Source organism: Leucoraja erinacea, chromosome 34 (assembly GCF_028641065.1).
Source record: "Leucoraja erinacea ecotype New England chromosome 34, Leri_hhj_1, whole genome shotgun sequence".
In the NCBI taxonomy this organism is placed as follows: Eukaryota; Metazoa; Chordata; class Chondrichthyes; order Rajiformes; family Rajidae; genus Leucoraja; species Leucoraja erinaceus.
In genome coordinates, this window is record NC_073410.1 from 12,946,724 (window position 1) to 12,969,672 (window position 22,949).

At 42.4% G+C, this 22,949-nt stretch overlaps 2 protein-coding genes across 2 annotated transcripts in view; one reads left to right on the plus strand and one right to left on the minus strand.

Moving 5' to 3' along the window:
• Positions 1-5,052: 5,052 nt before the first annotated feature.
• Positions 5,053-19,020, minus strand: eif4ebp2 (eukaryotic translation initiation factor 4E binding protein 2). The gene is made up of 3 exons (XM_055661861.1): positions 18,730-19,020; positions 10,397-10,585; positions 5,053-7,022 (listed from the first exon to the last, which is right to left on the minus strand). The coding sequence occupies exons 1-3, from the start codon at positions 18,860-18,862 to the stop codon at positions 6,991-6,993; spliced, it is 354 nt and encodes a 117-aa protein (XP_055517836.1). The 5' UTR covers positions 18,863-19,020; the 3' UTR covers positions 5,053-6,990.
• The window catches only part of LOC129713013 (uncharacterized), a 97,973-nt gene continuing 82,045 nt past the window's right edge, over positions 7,022-22,949 (plus strand). The window contains exon 1 of the mRNA XM_055661858.1: positions 7,022-7,056. The gene's annotated coding sequence lies outside the window, so the exon portion shown is untranslated. The remainder of the gene's footprint in view (positions 7,057-22,949) is intronic.

The following is a 22,949-nucleotide window of genomic DNA, read 5'->3' on the forward strand; positions in this document are numbered from 1 at the left end:
TAGCCACAAGGGCCACATCTAACTCCCTCTTAAATATAGCCAATGAACTGGCCTCAACTACCTTCTGTGTCAGGGAATTCCAGAGATTCACCACTCCCCGTGTGAAAAATGTGTTCCTCATCTCGGTCCTAAAAGATTTCCCCCTTATCCTTAAACTGCGAGCCCTTGTTCTGGACTTCCCCAACATCGGGAACAATCTTCCTGCATCTAGCCTGTCCAACCCCTTAAGAATTTTGTACGTTTCTATAAGATCCCCCCTCAATCTTCTAAATTCTAGCGAGTACAAACCGAGTCTATCCAGTCTTTCGTCGTATGTCATTCATTCTCAAGGATTCAGTGAGATGACTGGTCTAGGAGTGTGTGGGTTTGATAAAAAGGATACACTTAACATGACCTGTTATTTTCACCATGAAGGCACCACAAAATAATTGTTGGCAACATTCATATTTGTTAATCCAGCTATCTCCATGTTCAAGCATCCTGCTTAATCTTCCACCAAGAGAAGTCTCTTAAGCATTCACAATCCATTTCCCTCCACAGCCAGCATTTCAAAGTCCACATGTATAAATATTAGCCCCAAACATGGAACATCATGGTTTGTGTGGTTCATGGTCCTGTTTGTGGTGCATGGCGATGGCCTAAAGAAATCCATTCGCAGGCTATGCACCAGGTTGTACAGCAGTTCACAGGCTAGGCAATCGTATAACCATATAACAATTACAGCACGGAAACAGGCCATCTCGGCCCTACAAGTCCGTGCCGAACAACCTTTTTTCCCCTTAGTCCCACCTGCCTGCACTCATACCATAACCCTCCATTCCCTTCTCATCCATATGCCTATCCAATTTATTTTTAAATGATACCAATGAACCTGCCTCCACCACTTCCACTGGAAGCTCATTCCACACCGCTACCACTCTCGGAGTAAAGAAGTTCCCCCTCATATTACCCCTAAACTTCTGTCCCTTAATTCTGAAGTCATGTCCTCTTGTTTGAATCTTCCCTATTCTCAAAGGGAAAAGCTTGCCCACATCAACTCTGTCTACCCCTCTAATCATTTTAAAGACCTCTATCAAGTCCCCCCCCCCCCCCCCCCCCCCCCCCCCCCCCCCCTTAACCTTCTGCGCTCCAGAGAATAAAGACCTAACTTATTCAACCTATCTCTGTAACTTATTTGTTGAAACCCAGGCAACATTCTAGTAAATCTCCTCTGTACTCTCTCTATTTTGTTGACATATACTTGGGAGACATGTGCACCAAGACCCACACAATTATCCTGCTAGCCCAAGTTGTCACTGTGTCTCTTTAGATTACGAGCACCAATTGTTTGAAGACAATACCCAACATACTGGCATCAGACCTAAGCTACAGAACTTGCAGTACTCCGGCACTCCCGTCTTATTTCAAACCTTTTGGAAAGATGAAATGCTCTGTGAATCCAGTCGTGTTTCAAGCCAAAGATCTTTGGGCGCTCAATCAATGGTATATTTTTAAATAACATGCTAAATGCCTAACACTCCAAAATGTTTAAAAATATGAAACTGGACTACAGTTCAAAATACAAAAGGATAGAGTTTTATTTTTTTTTGGGAATTATTATTCCATACAAAGATTCTTTTCCATTGATGGTAAATCCAGGTTGCATCAACATACCCATAGCACCAGTTTGCCAACAGATTTGAGAGGATTAGAATGATCAAGCTTCCGCCATCAAAGTGAGAGAGTGGTACTTTTTATACATGGGCCTTCAATTCACTGGTTGCATGAAGCTGTTGAAGAAGCAGGGTCGGTGGAAATCTAATACCCTCTAGTTGACTTCTGGGATTACAAATGCTCCAGAATTGCCCTGGAGTCCCCATGAAATGAAGATTTAAGTAAAAGATACCATTGGAGCAACCCAGGAAAAAATTAGTCATAGAGAGATATAGCATGGAAACAGGCCCTTCAGCCCAGAATCACTGATCACCAACCCCAATTTACACTAATCCTACATTAATCTTTTTTTTTTTTTTAATTCTCCTCAACTCTTCCCCAGATTACTGGGTCAACGAAAGAATTGTTTTGTTTTTAATCTGCTTTGAACAATTTTATGCGACACAAAAGGTTTTTTTTTTTTAACCAAGACCAAGAAATTATCTATTTCCGGGGACATGCAAATTATCCGCTTGTGGCAATTCAAAGTGGTCCATCATGTCACGATATCTCCAGGAATATGCCAGATCGGAAGTGGAATAGAATCAAACTCTGTTCCTGATCATGTTAAGTGACATGCACAACAATGATGCAAGATTTCTGCTTTAAAGAAAATGCCGATATTCAGTGTGGGCTCCAACTCGATCTGATTATAAACTACAATGGAGTGAAATGAAGTTAGCAGAAATCATATTATGGCAATGGTTAAACTTGCCACCCAGGCAGTTTCCCTTACAGTCACTGGAATAACTCGACTACCAGCCCAAACTACACCTACCATCATAGAACCTAGATTTGAAAAAAAAATGGCATGGCGCATACACAATACAGAAAGTGATGATCAGATCCATTCATCTTATGCACCCTCAGAACCATCGGTACGTTTCAGGTTAAATGCTGCGGCAGATTTTGTTCTTTCAAACTATTCTTCACAAGAAAGTGAGACTCCCCTGGTGTAGGAAGGAACTGCAGATGCTGGTTTAAATCGAAGATGAACAAAATGCTGGAGTAACACAGCGGGGCAGGCAGCATCTCTGGAGAGAAAGAATAGGCGACGTTTCAGGTCGAGACTCTTCTTCAGACTTTTTGAGATTGCTCTGGTGTTTACGTACAATACAACCTAAAGAAACCTCAAATATACAAACCAGCAAGGAGTCTGCCGCAAATTTATATACCCATTTTTAATTCTCAAGCTGCGAGTTGTAACATCTCAGTCCTACCCCTTTCAAACGAAGTCCAGGACCATCCATGTTGGGTATGGGTTCCAAAATGATCGGTATCATATTTGAGGGCAGCTTAACTCCCCACCGCAGTGGGAATATAATAATTCCTGACATCACAGGAGGCCATTCAGCCCATCGAGCCCATGCCAAATCTCAGGGTAATCCCATTAGCCCATCCACTTCTCTCACAAACTCCCCCCCCCCCCCTCACAAGGGGACTACATCATAATTAAAGGGGGGGAAATGGCATTTCTGGGCCAAAGGACGTCAGATGTAAAGAATTCAACGTTAAGAGTGCGAGCCAAGAATTTTAGTCTCTGCTCAGAAATGCTGGACAATAGAGGTTCTCCATATGGCTTCAATGAGGCAAAAATTAAAATACAAAAAAAAACTTATTGATCTAACTATAAAGAAGCATGACGTTAGCAGACTGCAGTTTGCATGAAGGATCTGTAATTGATGCCATTAGAGAAACTAGAATCAAGGCAAGTCAATGCTTGTAGGATGGCAATGGGTTAGAAGTAGAAACAGCAGACATCTTTAAGAATTATAACAGCATTGCCCACGTTAGTCACAGTCATATCAGAAACCACAAAACCAATGCGAGGTGAACTCTCCTGGATTCAAAGCAACTGCCCAAGAAGAAAAACCCAACGTTCTGAATTCACTTAAGGTCAGGCAGCAACTGTGGAGGGAATGGAAAGGCGATGTTTTGGGTCGGGGATCCTTCGTCAGACTAGGAGTTGTGGGAGAAAGCTGGAAAAGAGAGGCAAGGGTGGAATAATGCCTGGCAGTGATAGGTGGACACAGGTGGGGAAGTGGGCAATTGGTAGATGGGTTGAGTAAGTAACTAGAGATAAAAAAGGCCATTTGATAAAAAGAGAAAAATATAAAGCCAGAAGGAGAGATATAGAAAGAAAGGGGCAAAGAGGTTTGTGAGATTCTCTCATAGATGCTGCCTGACCTGCAGTTATTCCAGCATTCTGCGTTGCTCAGGATTCCACCATCTGCAGTTTCTTGTATCCACCCAAAGGTAGACAACAAATAACCCCCCCCCCCCCACCACCATCAACAGGACAGAGAGTGGTGTGGAGTAAGGATACAAGCTGGTGACTGTCACCTTGCATGTCAGGAAGGCAAAGCTGAAACTCGGCAGACATCAATCATTATGGTCTGGCCTCACGACTCCAGGAGGTGAGGTCAATGCAATCTACAAACCATACTGGGCTCAGCCCTCGCTGTACCTTAAGACACAATACGTGTCGCAGTTGGTGACTTGAGCCATGGCGGAAAACAGTGGCACTAAAGATGGATCCATGCAAGCTGTGTGTGTGTGTGTGTGTGTGTGTGTGTGTGTGTGTGTGTGTGTGTGTGTGTGTGTGAGTGTGTGTGTGTGTGTGGGAAGAAAATGCAGTAGAAAGTGATGTCAGAGCCATTCATGCTTTGACTAGTTACTGTTAGCATCTTATTTTGAACAGCAGTATTCATTTGAATGCTTGGGGTGGGCTTTTGATACGTAGGTGACCGTTACATATATACCAGGGCAGGGGCAGATCAGACCAGCAGGCATGGGAGAGAGAATACCATTCTTACCAGGTCAGATAGTAAGAACAGAAAGCTACAATTTGTACAAGAATAAAGAGGACCTGGCATGTTCACTTTCTTTGTACAACTACTTCAATAAAGAATTAATTAAACTGGAAATAACTGGAGGATCCGTTTCTTTTTATCGTCTGCGTACGATCGCTCCCACCTGCCCGTGTAGTAATGGCAACAGAAAGTTGGACATTGGAAAAGTTTGAAACTGCTATTACAGGTGACATAAAGCCGACCTCAGCATCAAACTCTAAAAGATAAGCCATACAATTTTGAGTTCAACTTTCCTATGAATGATTCTTTACAATCAGCTGATACGTACTTGTGCTTGAGTCAAAAGCGTTGTCCATGCAGGTGCATTAGTCACCAGATTACCTTTCATTAATTTTTTTTTTTTTTTTTTTAAATAATAGTTTTTTTTTTAAATTATAAAAGCACCATTTCCATACTAAGTAATGATTGTTTTCCAGTAAGAATCATGGAACCCCGATATTGATCCACCCACACAAACAAATAATAAAACCACAATCAGCTGCAACAATTTTTCTTGTTGTGTGAAGTTTGCCTTCAGATTGGAAATAACTGAGCGGCAGATTTTATTTATCCAGAGTATGAAGTAATTAATACGGAAACCATTCAGTATTACTTTGCTATGAACCCCATCAAAAATAAATCCCCATAAATCACAAAAAAAAAACATTAGAAACACAGTCAAACAGTAAAAATAGAAAGATGATCACAGATCCTTCAACAGAGGAATCCAATTATGATGTAGAATTCTCTTCTACACACCACTGGTTGGGAATAATACTTTTTGTTTTAAAAAAGTATGTGTTAAAAAAAAGAATGTGGCAGCAGGGGAGAAGAGTGGGTTGGCCAAATAACTTGTTGCAGTAATAATTGTTGAAGGAAGCTTGATGGGTCAAATGACGCACTTTGGAATTGCGGTATCCCATAGCCCGGAGCTTCAAAGCAGAGCCTGCCCAGCTCAATAGTTAATCTATTAACTTGCTGTGTTTTGCCAGCTCTCTCTCTTCAAGTTTTAAATCAAGAATTAAAGCCCTGTCCCACTGCACGAGTTCATTCAAGAGCTCTCCCGAGTTAAAAAAAAAAAAAAAAAAAAAAAAATCAAACTCGTGGTAAGCATGTAGAATGAACGCAGCGGGTACGTCGGAGATCAGGGACATCGCTTAGTGGCTCGTAACGCTAACGGCAGGTACTCGGGAAACACTGTAAGCTCGGGAAGACCCGTGAAGATTTTTCTTCAACATGGTGAAAAATGTCCACGAGAGCCCCGAGTACTTACGAGTGGCCATTACCGTAAATCTCCGAGTTCGAATCAGGGCAAACTCGGGAGAACTCTTGAATTAACCTTTAGAGTGGGACAGGGCTTTAAGCTTCAGCATATCCTAGCAGCCCCCCGTAGGACGATGCCAATTCAATACTACATCTTCCAAAGCTGGCCTCCTCCCATTGGAAACAGCACCACGGGGCCAGGTTTCAGACCACTGTCACCCAACATCAAACGTAATAATAAACATTAAAACTAGTCAACTTAAACAGTTAAATGTGAAAAATGTCAGATAAAAAACTCTTTAGCAAAAGGACATACTACTCTCCCCAGTCTCTTGGATCTGACCAGCCTGGTAGTGCAGTGAACCATCCCAAGACAAGCAACCGCAGTACCCATTCCAACAACATGGTTTTCAAATCTAGTGCTACTTCACAGTTTCTGGTGATTTGATAATATAATCGTAAGCTTTGCCGAACACATAGATAGATCCATGCACTTGCAACTCAGACCCAAGATACTTATTGCTGCTCCCCATTGACAACAGTGAAATGTACTGGAGCAAGTTCCCCCAACCCAAATATGAAGATAGAGAAGAGAAAAAAAAGCCTCCAGGCAGCAGAAATCATCAATGAAGCAGCGCTTTCATTGACAAAAATAAAAATGACAGGAATTTAATGGATTGCATTTAAAATAGTTAAGCAATGAGCTTACTGAGGATTCTTGCTGACCTCAACAGGACATTCCACAATGTTCCAAAAATAAGCGAGTACAATTGTGGCTATGTACCAAAATTGCCTTTGAACGCAATTAACAATGCAACAAATCTTAGCACAGATACATATAATGGAAATTGCTTCAAGATTGCTTAGCTTGCAAAGAATTTTTAAAATAGCTCGTTTGTTCATTAAACAAAATGTTATCTTTCCTGTTTAAAAAAAAAAAAAAAAAAAAAAAAAAAAAATTAAATTGGAACCCACTTATCTTGCTGCTAAAACATGATTTAAGGTCATAGACAAAGTGTAAATGTTCAGGATTGACCAAAGGCAAAAAAATAATCTGTATTAAACTTTTTTTTGGCAGATTTCTGGAGAGCTTGTGTACCACGGCAGAGGCCTGTGCGTTAGGATCCACAAGCCAGGTCGTCGAAGCGTCGAGAAGCGGAGTCTGCGGTCGCACGTGGACAGCTCAGATGTCCATCTCAAATTGAGCTTCATCTCCTGGAGAAAGAAAGAGTCACCCGTCAACATTCTGGTGCGTAGATCTCGAGTAAGGTCATAGGAGGGATGTGTCGAGTCACAGGGTAGGAGAATGTATCAGCTTTACAGAGTAAGCGCCCAAAAAGACCAAATCAGCTGAAATCCAACAACTCCCCTCACTCATTGTTATCAAGACAAAGCCCCATGTTAAAGGGGCAAGTACTCTGGGTTAAAGACTCAGAGCATTCAACGCATCTATTCTCCCCATGATCTTATACACCTTTGTAAGATCACCCCTCATCCTCCTGCGAACCAAGGAATAAAGTCCTAGCCTGCCCAACCTGTCCATTTAGCCGAGGCCCTCGGGTCCTGGTAACATGTGAAAGGAGTGCCTATTAAATTATGACATTAAGCAACCACAATATCCTCTAATAATAAACACTATCGTAATGCGTTTTAATTTGTTAAAGCTGGTTAAGGAGAGAAGGCAGGAGAATGGGGTTGAAAGGGAAAGATACATCAGCCTTGGTTGAATGGTGCAATAGACTCAATGGGCCAAATGGCCTAATTCTGCTCCTATCAAATCTAAACATGATCTTATTATCCTAGCTGAGGAATAAAACAAAAATTGCTGGGGTATTGATGGAACTCCCCTGCTCTTCAGTAAGTGGCATGGAAAGTAGCAAATGTTAAGCTCAGCGCTTTCAGTTAAGGAAGTTCCCTTTCACACTAGTGCTAAATCAGTAATGTCACCAAAGTGTCAGCCAAGCTTTGTGTATTCATTGCGAAGAAAGAACCTGCAAATGCTGGTTTAAACCAAAGATATACACAAAAAGCTGGAGTAACTCAGCGGGTCAGGCAGCATGTCTGTAGAAAACAAATAGGTGACATTTCGGGTCGAGCCACTTCTTCATACCGAGTCACGGGGCTATCTCTGTCTCTATATCAACGCATATATCTCGTTTCCCACCCCCCCACCCCATCTCTCACTCTGAAGAAGGGTCTCGATCCGAAACGTCATCTATTCCTTTTCCCCCCAGAGATGCTGCCTTACCCACTGAGTTACTCCAGCTTTTTGTGTCTGTCTTTGTGCATTGATTCCTGGAGTGAAACTCCAGACCCGACGCGATTGAAGGCTGAATCCTAAGGGGCAGCTGGTTAAAAGTATAGAGGAAGGAGGATCAAGAAGTTGGGGTAAATGTGTTCCCTTTAATATAGGGAAGTTGAGCACTTGGGAAGGGAAGAATAAATGGTGATGGATAATGCTTTAGAAAGACGGTGTTGTGTGACAACAGAATACTCTTGTACATGGTCAGCTTGGCGTGTTCCATTGAAAGATGAGAACCGGTTAAACAATTCAGACTACATCCCAGCTACACAGGCCAGGTCAGCTCCAGGCCACGTGTCATTAACTGGCGACAGCTGCGGCAGAACTATGTGCAGCGTTCAAGTTACTGGAGTGGCACGTAGAACGCCAAGTTACTAACCCAAAGACACGAGCTTAAATGGCAGCATGGGGCAAAAAAATTAATGCATTAAAAAGTTATCATGCTGTTCAGAGGCAACCAGTGAATGACAGTAAATGTCTTGCCAGCATAATCCATGCTCCCCAAACAAAATACAACTTCCACCAGTGTTAGATGAGTCTTCAGAGTATCTTGACCAAGATTCATTTCAATAGCAGTTGCTGGACAAACATCAAGGCGATGGTCAGCTCTGATGGGCAAAGGTGTTGGCTGGTCTTGGGGAAACTCCCTCATGGTGGTGGAAAGAGTGCATAATTCATTGATGCAGGGCCACAGTACACTGGTAGCCCAAGGGGTCTTCACTACAGAGAAGTTTGCACTACAGAACCCTATCAGTGTGACTATACAATCTATTAGCACTTTTCATGAAATGCACAAGTTCATTTAAGGACCAAAGTACCAGGAGAAGTCAAACTCAAAGAAAATTCTTGGCACCTTTGCACTGGTTGGATACTCAGCTCTCTAGCCCGCAACTTTCCTGCTCTATCATCTTATGGAGCAGGACAAGAAAGACAAACAGCCTGAGGAAGATGCCAGGCAGATCAGCCTTGTAAATGAATTTGAGGAATAACTACACAACAGACAAGGGAACTCGAGTGGGTACTGACGGAGAAAGAGGGGAAAAATGCACAGAATATCCATAATATTTTTGCAGAGTTTGCATACACCTCCTGGTGGAAATTCGGCAGTTGGGAAATTAGACCAAACATTTCCTGCTTTGCTTCATTCACCTTAAAGTTGTCCCAATTTCCTCACATAATTATCTTATGAATACATGCAAAGAGATTTCGTTTACAGCATACCTGGACTCAAATATTGTGATTTAAACCATGCGTAATCAGTACACTGTTACATAGAAAATAGAAACATAGAAAATAGGTGCAGGAGGAGGCCATTCGGCCCTTCGAGTCAGCACCGCTGTTCAATGAGAAATCCACCATATTGAAAGTAACAAAACCAATGCAATTTACAGGGGATCACTGGACTATCACTATTTCCAATTCTCTAAAATTTTTATTTTACAATGCAACCCACTCTTAACATGGGTGAAGCAGGTGTGGTCCCCATCTGATACCCTAATCCACCCAGCCAGAAACCCCCCCCCCCCCCCCCCCCCCCCCCCCCCCCAACTGACTTCATAGCTCAACAATCTTTCTCACAATTTAAATGCCTCAGCCCCTCATTCTCCCCTCATTTCCCTGCTGTTCTTGCCTCTTCCATTCGATTTCCCTCGTCCATTTAACAGCATTAACCAATATCCAAAAGTTCTGCTTATGAAGGCTTGGTCTGACTTTGAAATCGCTTAAAGAAGTCAACTTGCATTAACGATGTTTCAAAGCAGATTCCCAATTTTCCCCATTACTTGCAACATCTCCGTTAGTGTTAGTTTCAGCACATGTACAGGACAGACACATGCACAATGTATCTTCTAGTGTTGCTTATATACCAAGATTCCAATCACTATAACCACAATCATGATTGTGCTTTGCTGCTGCTGCTAATCCATTCTGATCTACTGGGGGGGAGGGGGGCGCAGCGGAAGAGTCGCTGCCTTACAGCGCCAGAGACCCGGTTTCAATTTGACTATGGGTACTATCTGTACGGAGTTTGTACATTCTCCCTGTGACCAATTTAGTTTTCTCCGGGTGCTGCAGTTTCTTCCAACTGTCCAAGGACGTGTGCGTTTGTAGGTTAATTTGTTTTTGTAACATGTAAAATTATCCCTAGTGTGTGCAGGTGAGTGTGCGGGGTGGTCGTCGGTGACCAGCAATTATTTCACATCATTTTAAATGTAATATTTATGAATGAATGAGAAAAATGTCCGTAAACCGAGTTTTGCCCCCAATGGTTCAAGTTGTCGAATCTCACCAGTAGATGATTTTCCCTCACGGTTGATGCCACCGCTCTGAGCAGCATTATTTGCTTCTGCCTTCGTATCTTCAGCAATGCCTGGGGTTGTCACACCTGGGATATGTGGGAGGTAACGAGGTGGAGTCTTTGCAATCGGAGAATGACGGCAGTCCATCAGAAACTTCCGATCGTAAATAATCCGAGTGCCTGAAATAGCAAGTTAAAGTTTGCATTTTTTAAAAAAAAAAGTTGCTCTTATCTACTCAGAAGAAAGAACATTGAAAAAAAAGTGTTGTCTTTTAAGAACCTGTGGCATCATATCTCAATCTCGAAGAACAGAGTGGGGAATAACTAAAATGGTATCAGTTCTGAGTGCCCTCTGTTGTGTGTAGATAGGAGAAAAGCTGGGTAGTGTCCTTAGATTAGAGCTTTCAAGAGAGTTTTGTTTGGTGCTCACAACTATAAAAGGTTTTTGACATGAGCAAAAATATTTCCTCTCACAAGAGAGATAGCAAAGATTGAAGGTGAATTGTTAAAGTGGAGGAGAGGTGTGGAGAATTTTATTTTAAATATACAAGCTTGTTGCCTTTTTCTGAAGTGTGATGTATTATGTTAAGATTTAGATTTGAAGGAAGTTGGGCAAATACGCAAAGAAAAATAATTGTGCTACAAGGAAAGGGGGAGAGGAATGAGGCTTTTTGCACAATTTGTCAAAAGAGCAGACAAAGGCATTATGGAATAAATGGCAAAAGGTGGAACTAAGGAACTGTACATGCTTGATTACAAAACAGACAAAGTACTGGAGTAACTAAGCAGGTGAGATAGTATCTGTGGAGAATACTGTTGGGTCTCAAGAAGGGCCCGAAAACGTCTACTATCCATGTTCTCCAGAGATGCTGCCTCACCCGCTGAGTTACTCCAGTACTTTGTGTCTTTTTATGGAATAAATGGCCTTCTCCTGTGCTGTGGGATTCTATAACAATGCCCAGACCCACCCAGACCTTCACATAGTATTGTTCCCAATGGAAAAATCAACAAATTACAGCCAAAGCCATGTCTATTCACACCTGCTAATTTTAGCTGAAGAATCCTTGCACAATGAAGCTTGTACATCTATATTTGTTTAACATCTAAAGCATTCGGTGATCACGGAAGAGCTCAAGGGTCAACACATACTCACACGCACCCACTACCCTGATGAAAGCAAATTTTAAAAAGTGTTCAATCCAGCAAACGCACTGAAAGTTTGAAAAAAAAAAATCACAAAAACTTACTGTGCAGGTACATTTCACATGTCTATTTTGCTAATCAGAAGAGCAACTTATACGATACGGGAAGCGGTCTGCTTATTGCATAACACGGACTATAATAAGGCAGCACAAAGTAGGGGTGACATGTGGGACACCATGATCTACCTTTCTCTAGAATGCCAGGGAATGCATTCATCATCGGCACAATTCAAAATTAGATTCATAATTCTTTTCAGCCACTGGATCATGAAAACAACAACTGGTAATAGGAATTTCATGATAAAAGGCTGGAAACTCTGGAAAGAAAATGGGTTTCACAATACTGCCATCCTACATCTGCGCTTTGAAATATATGGGCAGACACAAGGCGTTCAGTGCCTAGTGTACGGTCTGCACTATAGATGGAAATAAATTCTAGGATTGGAGCAGTTCACCCAATTGCTGCAGAATCAAGTCGTCAAGTTTATTTGTCACATACACATACGAGATGAGCGGTGAAATTAAAAGTGGCGATGCTTGCAGATTGTGCAAAAAAAACTACAACCCAGAATAGAACAGAATCACATATTCACCCATTACATATTTGTGGGAGGAAAATAAAGAAAAAGACACCACACAACAGTAAATTGATACAGTAAAGTTAGTCCCTGGTGAAATAGGAGTACACAGTCCTAATGGCCTCTGGGAAGAAACTCCTCATCCTCTCCGTTTTCACAGCATGGCAACGGAGGAGTTTGCTTGAATCATGCCCCAAATATAAATAAAAACACACATAACCCACAGCAAATTGGAGGAGCAGCACCTCATTTCGGTAGGGTAGTTTACACCCCAGCAGTATGAACATTGACTTCTCCAATTTCAGGTAGTCCTTGTTTTCTCCCTCCTTCCCCTCCACAGCTCTCCCACATCCCACTGTCTCCGCCTCTTCCTTGCACCCCACATCGGTCTGAAGAAGGGTCCCGACCCGAAACATCGCCTATTCCTTCACTCTATAGATGCTGCCTCACCCGCTAAGTTTCTCCAGCATTTTTGTCTACCATAATGATACAGAATCTCACTTCCAAACTGCAAGAACAACCTTTGTAACCCAAAGCAAAAAAACTTACACGTTTAACCTGCTCTCATTTCATACAAATATCATGCAAAATCAGCAGTTTATCTGGAAGTAGGAATCTGCAAAATGTAACTGCACAAGACCAAAACAGCCTTGTCTCTGAACACAACTCGTCAAAGCTGAATTGTAACCACAAGATTGAGATTATCTTTAGATTACATATACCCTGTGCAACATATGTTGAGAATAAAAGATTGAGGGGGGGGGGGGGGTCTTATAGAAACGTACAAAATTCTTAAGGGTTTGGACAGGCCAGATGCAGGAAGATTGTTCCCAATGTTGGGGAAGTCCAGAACAAGGGGTCACAGTTTAAGGATAAGGGGGAAATCTTTTAGGACCAAGATGAGAAAAATATTTTTCACACAGAGAGTGGTGAATCTCTGGAATTCTCTGCCACAGAAGGTAGTTGAGGCCAGTACATTGGCTATATTTAAGAGGGAGTTAGATGCGGCCCTTGTGGCTAAAGGGATCAGGGGGTATGGAGAGAAGGCAGGTAAGGGATACCGAGTTGGATGATCAGCCATGATTATATTGAATGGCAGTGCAGGCTCGAAGGGCCGAATGGCCTACTCCTGCACCTAATTTCTATGTTTCTAAACTTATTTTGCTTGCACCAACACACAAAGGTAGCTGTGAGTTTAAACTCCAATCAGTTCTTTGGCAGAGTAGGACTTGACTATTGAACGATCAGATGGGCGAGAATGGAACCAGCTAGAATCAGATTAGTTGAAGGTAACACCTATCTCTTTCCACATCCAGTCAAGCTTAGGACAGGATTTGGGCTTGTCAGAATCATAAGTATTTCCCACAGACTCAGAAGAATTTTTACAATTTGTAATATTCCAGCCCAATAGTTAATTGGGGGACCCAGGTTTGAGTTCGCTTAAAATTAGATCCGGCTTCTACAAAGGGAAGTATGGGAACAGGCTAAAGTGTTATTGGGGATAAAAGCCAAACTGCCCACAGCGGCTCTCATCAGAGATGCAATTGCAGAAAGGAGTGGGCTCATCTCTCATCCATCACACACACAATCAAAGTCTTGATCTCTTTGCCTTTGCCCACAATGCAAAGGATAACAAACACTATATGGATAGGAAAGGTTGAGAGATATGGGCCAAACGCTGGTGGGACTAGTGTAGATGGGGCATCTTGTTTGGCATGGGAAGTTGGACTGAAGGGCCTGTTTCTGTGCTGTATGGCTCTAACACCTTTAAAACAACCCTCTATCCTTAAAAATATAAAGTCACCAGCTTTATCAAAAGTGATGTTACAGAAGATGTGATAAGTTTGAAAACCTTCACTATGGTGGTTAGATGGGCACATTCGGGCTGCTACCTCTGCAGTATTTTCTCTCGCCCTCTTGAAAGATTGCTCTGAGATTTTGTTTGCTTGAAGAGACAATACGATGGCATTTAAAGACCGAGAGATTTCTTCTTAACACATGTACCAGAGCACTTAATTTTTTCCAGAGCTTGGAAGTTAAACTGTAAATTGAATTGATGTGTGTTGCTCATTGTCATTATCATTGCATCGGACAATTTAGGTCATTACCAGGGAAAAAAAAAATCACTGGGTTTCGTTTCATTCTGTAATTGGGAACGGTGTTTGGTTTATAATTGTCACGTGTACAAAATTACAGTGTAAAACTTTGTTTTGCATGTTATCTAGTCATTCCATACACAAATACAATCAAACCATATCCAAGAAGCAACAGATGACGCAAAAAGAGAAAATAAACAGGGTGCAGAACATAGTGTTACAGCTGCAGAGAAAGTGCAGATAACAAAACTGTGCAAGGGCTGTCGCAAGGTAGATTGGAAGATCAGAAGTACACCCTTAGCAAATGCCCGCCCATTCAAAAGTCTGATAACAGCAGGGAAGAAGCATTTACTTGAATCGTTTTTAGGAGTTTACCACCGACCATGTGCGTTCTCAAATGGTACATTATTGATTAGTTAAGGCTTGCACAACTGACTAGAAACAAGTCGGCTCTTGTTGCCTATGCTTGCACAATACATTTCCAATCAAAAGATTGTGTTGTGTAATTATTTTAGTCCAAATAAAATTATAGGCATCCAAAAGGGTATTTTATGATATACTTATTAATATTTTTTTAATTGAAGCACGAATGTCACAGTGGGCCTGTTTCACCATTTATTTATGATATGTATCCATTAGGTCCGTCTGCCCCTTAATCCCTTTTCATGCTTGAAAAATCTATTAATATCAAATCTTGTAAATGTCAATTTGTCTGCAGTACATGCTGTCCTTCAGCTCCACGGGCCTTAACAACTCATGTAAACACAAAGCATGGATGATCCATCACCAAACACAAACATCTAACCAGATATTTCAAGATATTTGAATTTGGAAACATACAGCAGGCTGATTATTATCTAAAGAAAAAAAATCAGATCCACATATTGTTTCTTGCATCACTTTAATTTTGTTTCTTGCCATCATCCTTCTATCTTAAGAAACAAAGCAATTATGTTTCATTAATAATTATGTCAGCATACTTTTGATTTGCATAAACTCTGCCTATCTCTGGGCAAGTAAGAACAGGAGAAATAGAATGAATATTATAAATAGTATTAGGAGCCTACCTTTCTATTCAATACAATGGCTGTTCCCAACTCCCAAATATACCTTCCCTCCACATCTCTGAAAGACTGGGGCACAAACGTTGAGAATTGTATCCCCTTTGGCTAAAACCAAGGGAATCTACATGCCACAGAATGGTCTGTTGCTAACCGTGTTAAAACGTTACCAGAATAAGTAAAGCTCATCCTCCAGACAAAAAACAAAACCGCAAACTTTCCTTTGATAAGAATTCTTCACCCACAATGCCAACAAATCGTGTTAAGTTCCCTTGCCAATTCACACGGACACGATTCTTGCCCAATTCTGTCAACACCCATCTCAAGCATCATTAGTGATCCGTTCAAAACATTGCAACACTATTTATGCGGAAACAGGTAGCTAACACATATTTATCCCATGTTCTCCAGGGATGCTGCCCGACCTGATAAATTACAATAGATGTGTATTTTTTTGGGATAAATCTAGCCCCCTTTAGTAATGGCTAGGATCACCTCCGCTATAAAAGGGATCAAAGACCAATAATTTATTCTAAAAAAAAAAAAAAAAAAATTTCCTGTTTAGTCCTCCCTCCGTTTGGAATTTTGCTCATCTTTTAACACTGTACAGTGGCACAATTTTTAGACATCGATATCAGCTATGAAACTCACTTCAAATCAAATCTCACCCAACTGCAGTGGGTGAAATGCAATACAGCACCTTGGAAGTGGTGCATAGTGACTGGGTGGTCTTTAAGGAGCAATTTTAAACTGATGTGCAACAAAGATCTGCAGATGCTGGTTTAAATCGAAGGGCGACACAAAATGCTGGAGTAACTTAGCGGGTGAGGCAGCGTCTCTGGAGAGAAGGAATGGGGTTCCCCTCTTCCATTATAGATGAGGCTCGCGCTAGGTCTCCTCGATATCCCGCATGTCCAATCTTGCTCCCCCTCCCACCCATTTGTAACGTGGACAGAGACCCCTCTGCCCTCACCTACCACCCATCGTCACATACAGCATATAATCCTCCAACATTTTTGCCACCTCCAATGGGATCCCACAACTGGCCACATCTTCCCATCTCCACCTCTTTCTGCTTTCTGCAGAGACCGTTCCCTTCGAAACTCTGGTCAACTAGTCCCTTCCCACCCAAACCACCCCCTCCCCAGGTACATTCCCCTGCAACCGCAGGAGATGCAACACCTGTCCCTTTACCTCCCCCCCTCGACTCAATCCAAGGACCCAAACAGCCTTTCCAGGTGAAGCAGAGGTTCACTTGCATCTCCTCCAAACTCATCTACTGTATCCGCTGCTCCAGGTATCAACTTCTTTACATCGGCGAGACCAAGCACAGGCTTGGTGATCGTTTCACTGAACACCTCCGCTCAGTGCATCTTAACCTACCCGATCTCCCGGTGGCTCAGCATTTCAGCTACCCCTACCATTCCCAACCCGACCTTTCCGTCCTGGGCCTCCTCCGTTGTCAGAGTGAGGCCCAGTGCAAATTGGAGGAACAGCACCTCATATTTCACTTGGGTAGTTTACACCCCAGCGATACGAACATTGACTTCTCCAACTTCAGATAGTCCTTGCTTTCTCTCTCCGTCCCCTTCCCAGTTCTCCCACCAGTCTTACTGTCTCCAACTACATTCTATCTTTGTCCCATCCCCTCTCCTGACATCAGTCTGAAGAAGGGTCTCCACCTGAAACGTCGCCCATTCCTTCTCTCTATAGAGATGCTGCCTCACCCGCTGAGTTACGCCAGCATTTTGTGTCTACCTTCAATTTTAAACTGATATCTAGCTTCCCTCTCGGGCAGTTGCAAATGAGTGCGGTTAATATTTTTCTGTATCCATGTCATGCAAACAAGTAGTAGAAACAAGGAACTGCAGATACTGGTTTAAAAAAAAAAAAAAAAAGTGTCCCAACCCAAAACATCATCTATTCCTAGACACTGGAGGCAGGAGTAACTCGAGCAGGAAAGACAATTCGAGAGAAGGAATGGGTGATGTTTCGGGTCGAGACCCTCATTCCTTTGCTCCAGAGATGCTGCCTGTCCCGCCCGCTGAGTTACTCCAACATTTTGTGTCTATCTTCGGTTTAAACCAGCATCTGCAGTTCCTCCCTACAAACATCACCTATCCATGTTCTCCAGGGATGTTGCCCGACCTGCTGAGTTACTCCAGCACTCGATTTTTTTTTTAATATCACAAATGCAATTGTTCTGATGAAGGTACATGAACCGCCTGACCAGCTGAGATTTTTGCAGCATTGTCCGATTTTATTTCATTATACCCGATTATCTGTCCCAATCACATTGTGTGTGCAAGCCTGCATTATCCATATTGGCTGCAGTATTCCCCACATTACAGCCACAACCACCTTCAAAAAAATGATATCCACCTCATTGGCCAGAAAATGCTTGGGATGTCCTATGCTCAGGGAAAACACCAATGAAACACGAAGTTACCATCACCTGATTAAGTTAGAAAAATTCTTTTGTTGTGACTTATCTGCTGTGGTTTGGTGGGACCTGCTGCATTTTTCATTTATTTGAGCTATCCTTAAATTGAGAAATCTCTTGTTCTGACTTTGCCCGAATCTGAATGGTCCCTTAAAGGAGCTCTCTGCACGATTCAGGCAAATGGCGAGGAATTAATGGACAGGCAAGGCTTTGGCCGAGGGGGAAGAGGCGGGTGTTGCTGACTCGCTTTATACGCGACAGGATCACGAGTACAAGACATGCAATCCAACCTCGGGGGAGGGGGGGGTGGAGCAAATACAAATGCATGCATGTTAATTTCACCCTGCAGAAGCAAAAATAAGCCAAATAACCCGCATTTAAGACGCTCATTGAAGCACCGTTAACAAACCGGAGTGTTTGCAACAAACAGGAAATTAACCCAAGCCAGGCCGAATTCGAGCAGCGAATTTAGTCCTGAAATGTGCATTTCAAATAAAGCTGTTTAATGCAAGAAATTGTGTGCAGCCTTCTCGCATATCTGCATTAATTGTGATTTCGGTTGGGTACACTTCCATTTTGCAAAGGGAGGGGGGGAAAAAACCATGCAGGCTGCGAAAAGTTAACTCCGCTCAGCTTCGACAACACGAGGTGAAGGCTCTTGCCAAATCGGCCTGCACTCTGGTTTGTTTATTATGCGAACGGAACCGAGCAATTCAGCGCAACAGCAGCTATGTTTTAACCCACAAATACAGCACTAAGTTTCCTTGTGCAACCACACTTGTCTTTGCAGCTTCTCCACCCACTCTTTATTTTTAAACAAACGGATTTAAAGGGAAGTACTCGGACCAGGCCCCCATGTGTGCATTTGCCCGATTTACTGAAGACATAAACGCCAAAGCACAACCAGCAAGGGTTGCATTTACTGCTCGCCAACATGGATTTACCTCCGGGAGTGGTGGAGAACAGCGTTCCTCCCGGTGTAGTGCAGTAATCATGAGGTAGCTGCGTTGTATCGTTCAGAACCACCGTCCTGGTGGGGATCACTCTGCATTGGCTTTGCTGGCAACTTGCAGACATCTTTTCTGAAATTTAGTTATTTAAAAAAAAATAATCAAAAAACAAAAAGTTGAATGCTTTAAATCGCACCCTGTTCTCCCTTCTTCCAGCCTTCAACACACCTCCAACCCTCACCCTGCAGCGAACCAACTCCAGCCAGGCAGCACCGCCTACTTGCAGTGAGACGGGAGGGAAGGCGTACACACACATACACAACAAATCTTCATTTGTGCTCTTGCAGTGGGTGTAATCTTTTAAAGGGGCCCTTCTCTCCCATTACGTTTTCTCCACTGCCCCTTCATTAGTGCAATTATTTCATTGGGACGTGATATGGGGGGAGTGGAGAGTCGAGTCTGGATATGGAGACGGAGACGATTTTTCAACTAGATGTTGAATTTGGAACCACTAAAAAAAAAAAAAATCCTTTATAATAATAAAATAAAGATGTAAGAGAGAAATGCGGTGAATTTCCTTTCTCGCTGACAAGAGTCTGGAACACTATCTCTCAAAGAACCGTGGAAGCAAAAGGCTTCGAATATTTCAAATATAGAAGTGGGTAGATTCTTGAGTTAGCATGGAAAATGGAAATTTATTGAGATAAATAGGAACGTGGGGACGAGGTTTCGATTGGAACAAGCATTATGTTATCGATTGGCACAACAAGCTTGTGGGATTTGCTCCTAATTGTCCTGAACGTTCAACTGTACACCACCCTTTAAACAATGGCGAATGCGGAATGGCACGAGTTAATACCATATTGCAAATGAAGATTTCATTTAAATATCACCTAAACGGTGAAATACTTTAGGAATATAGAAAGGATTGGAAAGAGTCAAGAGTTTCATTGTCATACAGACAACGGAACAATAAATTCTTACCGTTATTCTTAATTCTTAATGATAAAATAATTGAACATTTTTCTTTTAGAGGAGTTGGATGAGGGATAAATAATGGCCAGCAAAACTGCCCTCCCTTTTTCAAACAGTATCTTTGGATTTATAACGATAGAAACAAAATGCTGGAGTAACTCAGCGGGACAGGCAGCATCTCTGGAGAGAAGGATTTATTGCGTTCTTCATTTAGTTGGATTTATTAAGTTCACTTGAGACGGCATTTGGGGGCCCAACCAGAATACACTCCCTCACTGTAGAAACAAAGAACTGCAGATGTTGGTTTATACCAAAGATAGACACAAAGTGCTGGAATAACTCAGCACATCAGGCTGCATCACTGGAGAAAAAGGATAGGCAACGTTTAGAAGATAGACAGAAAATGCTGGAGTAACTGGGCAAGCAGGCAGCATCTCTGGAGAGAAGAAATGGATGATGTTTCAGGTGGGGACCCTTCTTCAGACTCTCGCTTAGTTCTGTACTCACCCTATTCTTATGTGCACACTTAAATGGGGATTGATACAGAGCAGTGAATGGTGTACGAAAGAACTGCAGATGCTGGTTTAAATTGAAGGTAGACACAAAATGCTGGAGTAACTCAGTTGGTGAGGCAGCATCTCTGGAGAGAAGGAATGGGAGATGTTTCGGATCGAGACCCTTCTTCAGACCAGTGAATGGTGTAACTGGGCCACACCTCGCACCACTGGTATGCTGCATGACCAGATCACCCAGCACATGCTAACACAAATTACTCCACCCCTCCAAAAGGCTTTTTACTCTTAAGGTCACTGGGTCATAGAGCACAGAACCACACTCTCGTTTTGCTACTACCATCGAAACGGTATCTGAAAACCATGACCACCAGGTCCAAGAATAGTTTATTCCCAACAACTATAATGCTATTGAACTCTGCACATCACTAACTATGTAGTTCCATTTCTCCAGAGATGCTGCCTGACCCTCTGGGTTACTCTAGCATTTAGTGCCTATCTTCGGTGTAAACCAGCATTTGCAGTTCCTTCCTGCACCGACTATGTACCTATATGGACTGTACTTCTCTGCCACAGAAGGTAGTTGAGGCCAGTTCACTGGCTATATTTAAGAGGTAGTTAGATGTGGCCCTTGTGGCTAGAGGTATCAGGGGGTATGGAGAGAAGGTAGGTATAGGATACAGTTGGATGATCAGCCATGATCGTATTGAATGGCAATGCAGGCTCGAAGGGCCGAATGGCCTACTCCTGCACCTATTTTCTATGTTTCTATGTATTTGATTGCACTGAGGACTTTGGCTTATTTTTACAACAGTATTGTGGTGTATTGATTTTCTAGAATTGTAAATTGCGATTACATGTTTGTTATGCTGCTGCAAGTAAGAATTTCTTAGGTTCACAAAATTGCTGGAGAAACTCAGCGGGTGCAGCAGCATCTATGGAGCGAAGAAAATAGGCGACGTTTCGGGCCGAAACCCTTCTTCAGACTCAGACGGGGAGAGGGGGCAAAATCCCGGTTCTGTGCTCTATGACACAGTGACCTTAAGAGTAAAAAGCCTTTTGGAGGGGTGGAGTAATTTGTGTCAGCATGGGCTGGGTGATCTGGTCATGCAGCATACCAGTGGTGCAAGGTGTGGCCCAGTTACACCATTCACTGGTCTGAAGAAGGGTCTCGATCCGAAACATCTCCCATTCCTTCTCTCCAGAGATGCTGCCTCACCAACTGAGTTACTCCAGCATTTTGTGTCTACCTTCAATTTAAACCAGCATCTGCAGTTCTTTCGTACACCATTCACTGCTCTGTACCAAATGTGGGTTCAATCCCCATTTAAGTGTGCACATAAGAATAGGGTGAGTACAGAACTAAGCGAGAGTCTGAAGAAGGGTCCCCACCTGAAACATCATCCATTTCTTCTCTCCAGAGATGCTGCCTGCCTGCCGAGTTACTCCAGCATTTTCTGTCTATCTTCTAAACGTTGCCTATCCTTTTTCTCCAGTGATGCAGCCTGATGTGCTGAGTTATTCCAGCACTTTGTGTCTATCTTTGGTATAAACCAACATCTGCAGTTCTTTGTTTCTACAGTGAGGGAGTGTATTCTGGTTGGGCCCCCAAATGCCGTCTCAAGTGAACTTAATAAATCCAACTAAATGAAGAACGTAATAAATCCTTCTCTCCAGAGATGCTGCCTGTCCCGCTGAGTTACTCCAGCATTTTGTTTCTATCGTTATAAATCCAAAGATGCTGTTTGAAAAAGGGAGGGCAGTTTTGCTGGCCATTATTTATCCCTCATCCAACTTCTCTAAAAGAAAAATAAGTTCAATTATTTTATCATTGTCTGTGTGAACTTGTCCTGTGAAGATTACCTGTTCCATGCCACACATTACAATAGTGACTACATCTCAGTATTTCTTGCCTGGCTGCATAGTGATGTGGGACATCTTGAGTAATGATATCAGACTCACAATACTACACAAGGCAACATCCTAAATTAATCTGGAGGGAAAATTAATTAAATTATCAGCTAAATTTCAGCATATCTTAGCCTGTCTAGCCTGTCTTAAGGGGTTGGACAGGCTAGATGCAGGAAGATTGTTCCCGATGCTGGGGAAGTCCAGGACAAGGGGTCACAGCTTAAGGATAAAGGGGAAATCCTTTAAAACCGAGATGAGAAGAACTTTTTTCACACAGAGAGTGGTGAATCTCTGGAACTCTCTGCCACAGAGGGTAGTTGAGGCCAGTTCATTGGCTATATGTAAGAGGGAGTTAGATGTGGCACGTGTTGCTAAGGGGATCCGAGGGTATGGAGAGAAGGCAGGGATGGGATACTGAGTTGGATGATCAGCCATGATCATATTGAATGGCGGTGCGGGCTCGAAGGGCCGAATGGCCTACTCCTGCACCTAATTTCTATGTTTCTATGTTTCTATATCCAAAATGGATCTTAATGTTAGTCTCTTAATGATAACCAAGTGCCTCACTGAACTGTTCTAGCTTCATTGCAAAAATGCCAAAGTGATTGATTCAAATGCAGTGCTATCTACAACTTTTTTTGCAAGCTTGATTTCAACTGCTCTAATATTGCTTTACATAGCTTTACCGATATTTATTTGATAATACGACTCTGAAACGAGTAATATTTTATAATGAAATAAAAGTACCACTTTAAAGCAAGTTGTTTTTCTTACAGAGTGTTATGGCAGAAAGGATGAGTTTGGAAGGCAAGAGGC

What these genes read in the sequence shown, in the direction of transcription:
- eif4ebp2 (XM_055661861.1), bottom strand. Translation starts at nt 18,862, where the DNA reads ATGTCTGCAAGTTGCCAGCAAAGCCAATGCAGAGTGATCCCCACCAGG. An exon ending in GTTCTCCACCACTCCCGGAG is followed by an intron (nt 10,586 to 18,729) that starts GTAAATCCATGT and finishes TTGCTATTTCAG; the next exon opens with GCACTCGGATTATTTACGAT. An exon ending in TGAGGGAAAATCATCTACTG is followed by an intron (nt 7,023 to 10,396) that starts GTGAGATTCGAC and finishes TTCTTTCTCCAG; the next exon opens with GAGATGAAGCTCAATTTGAG.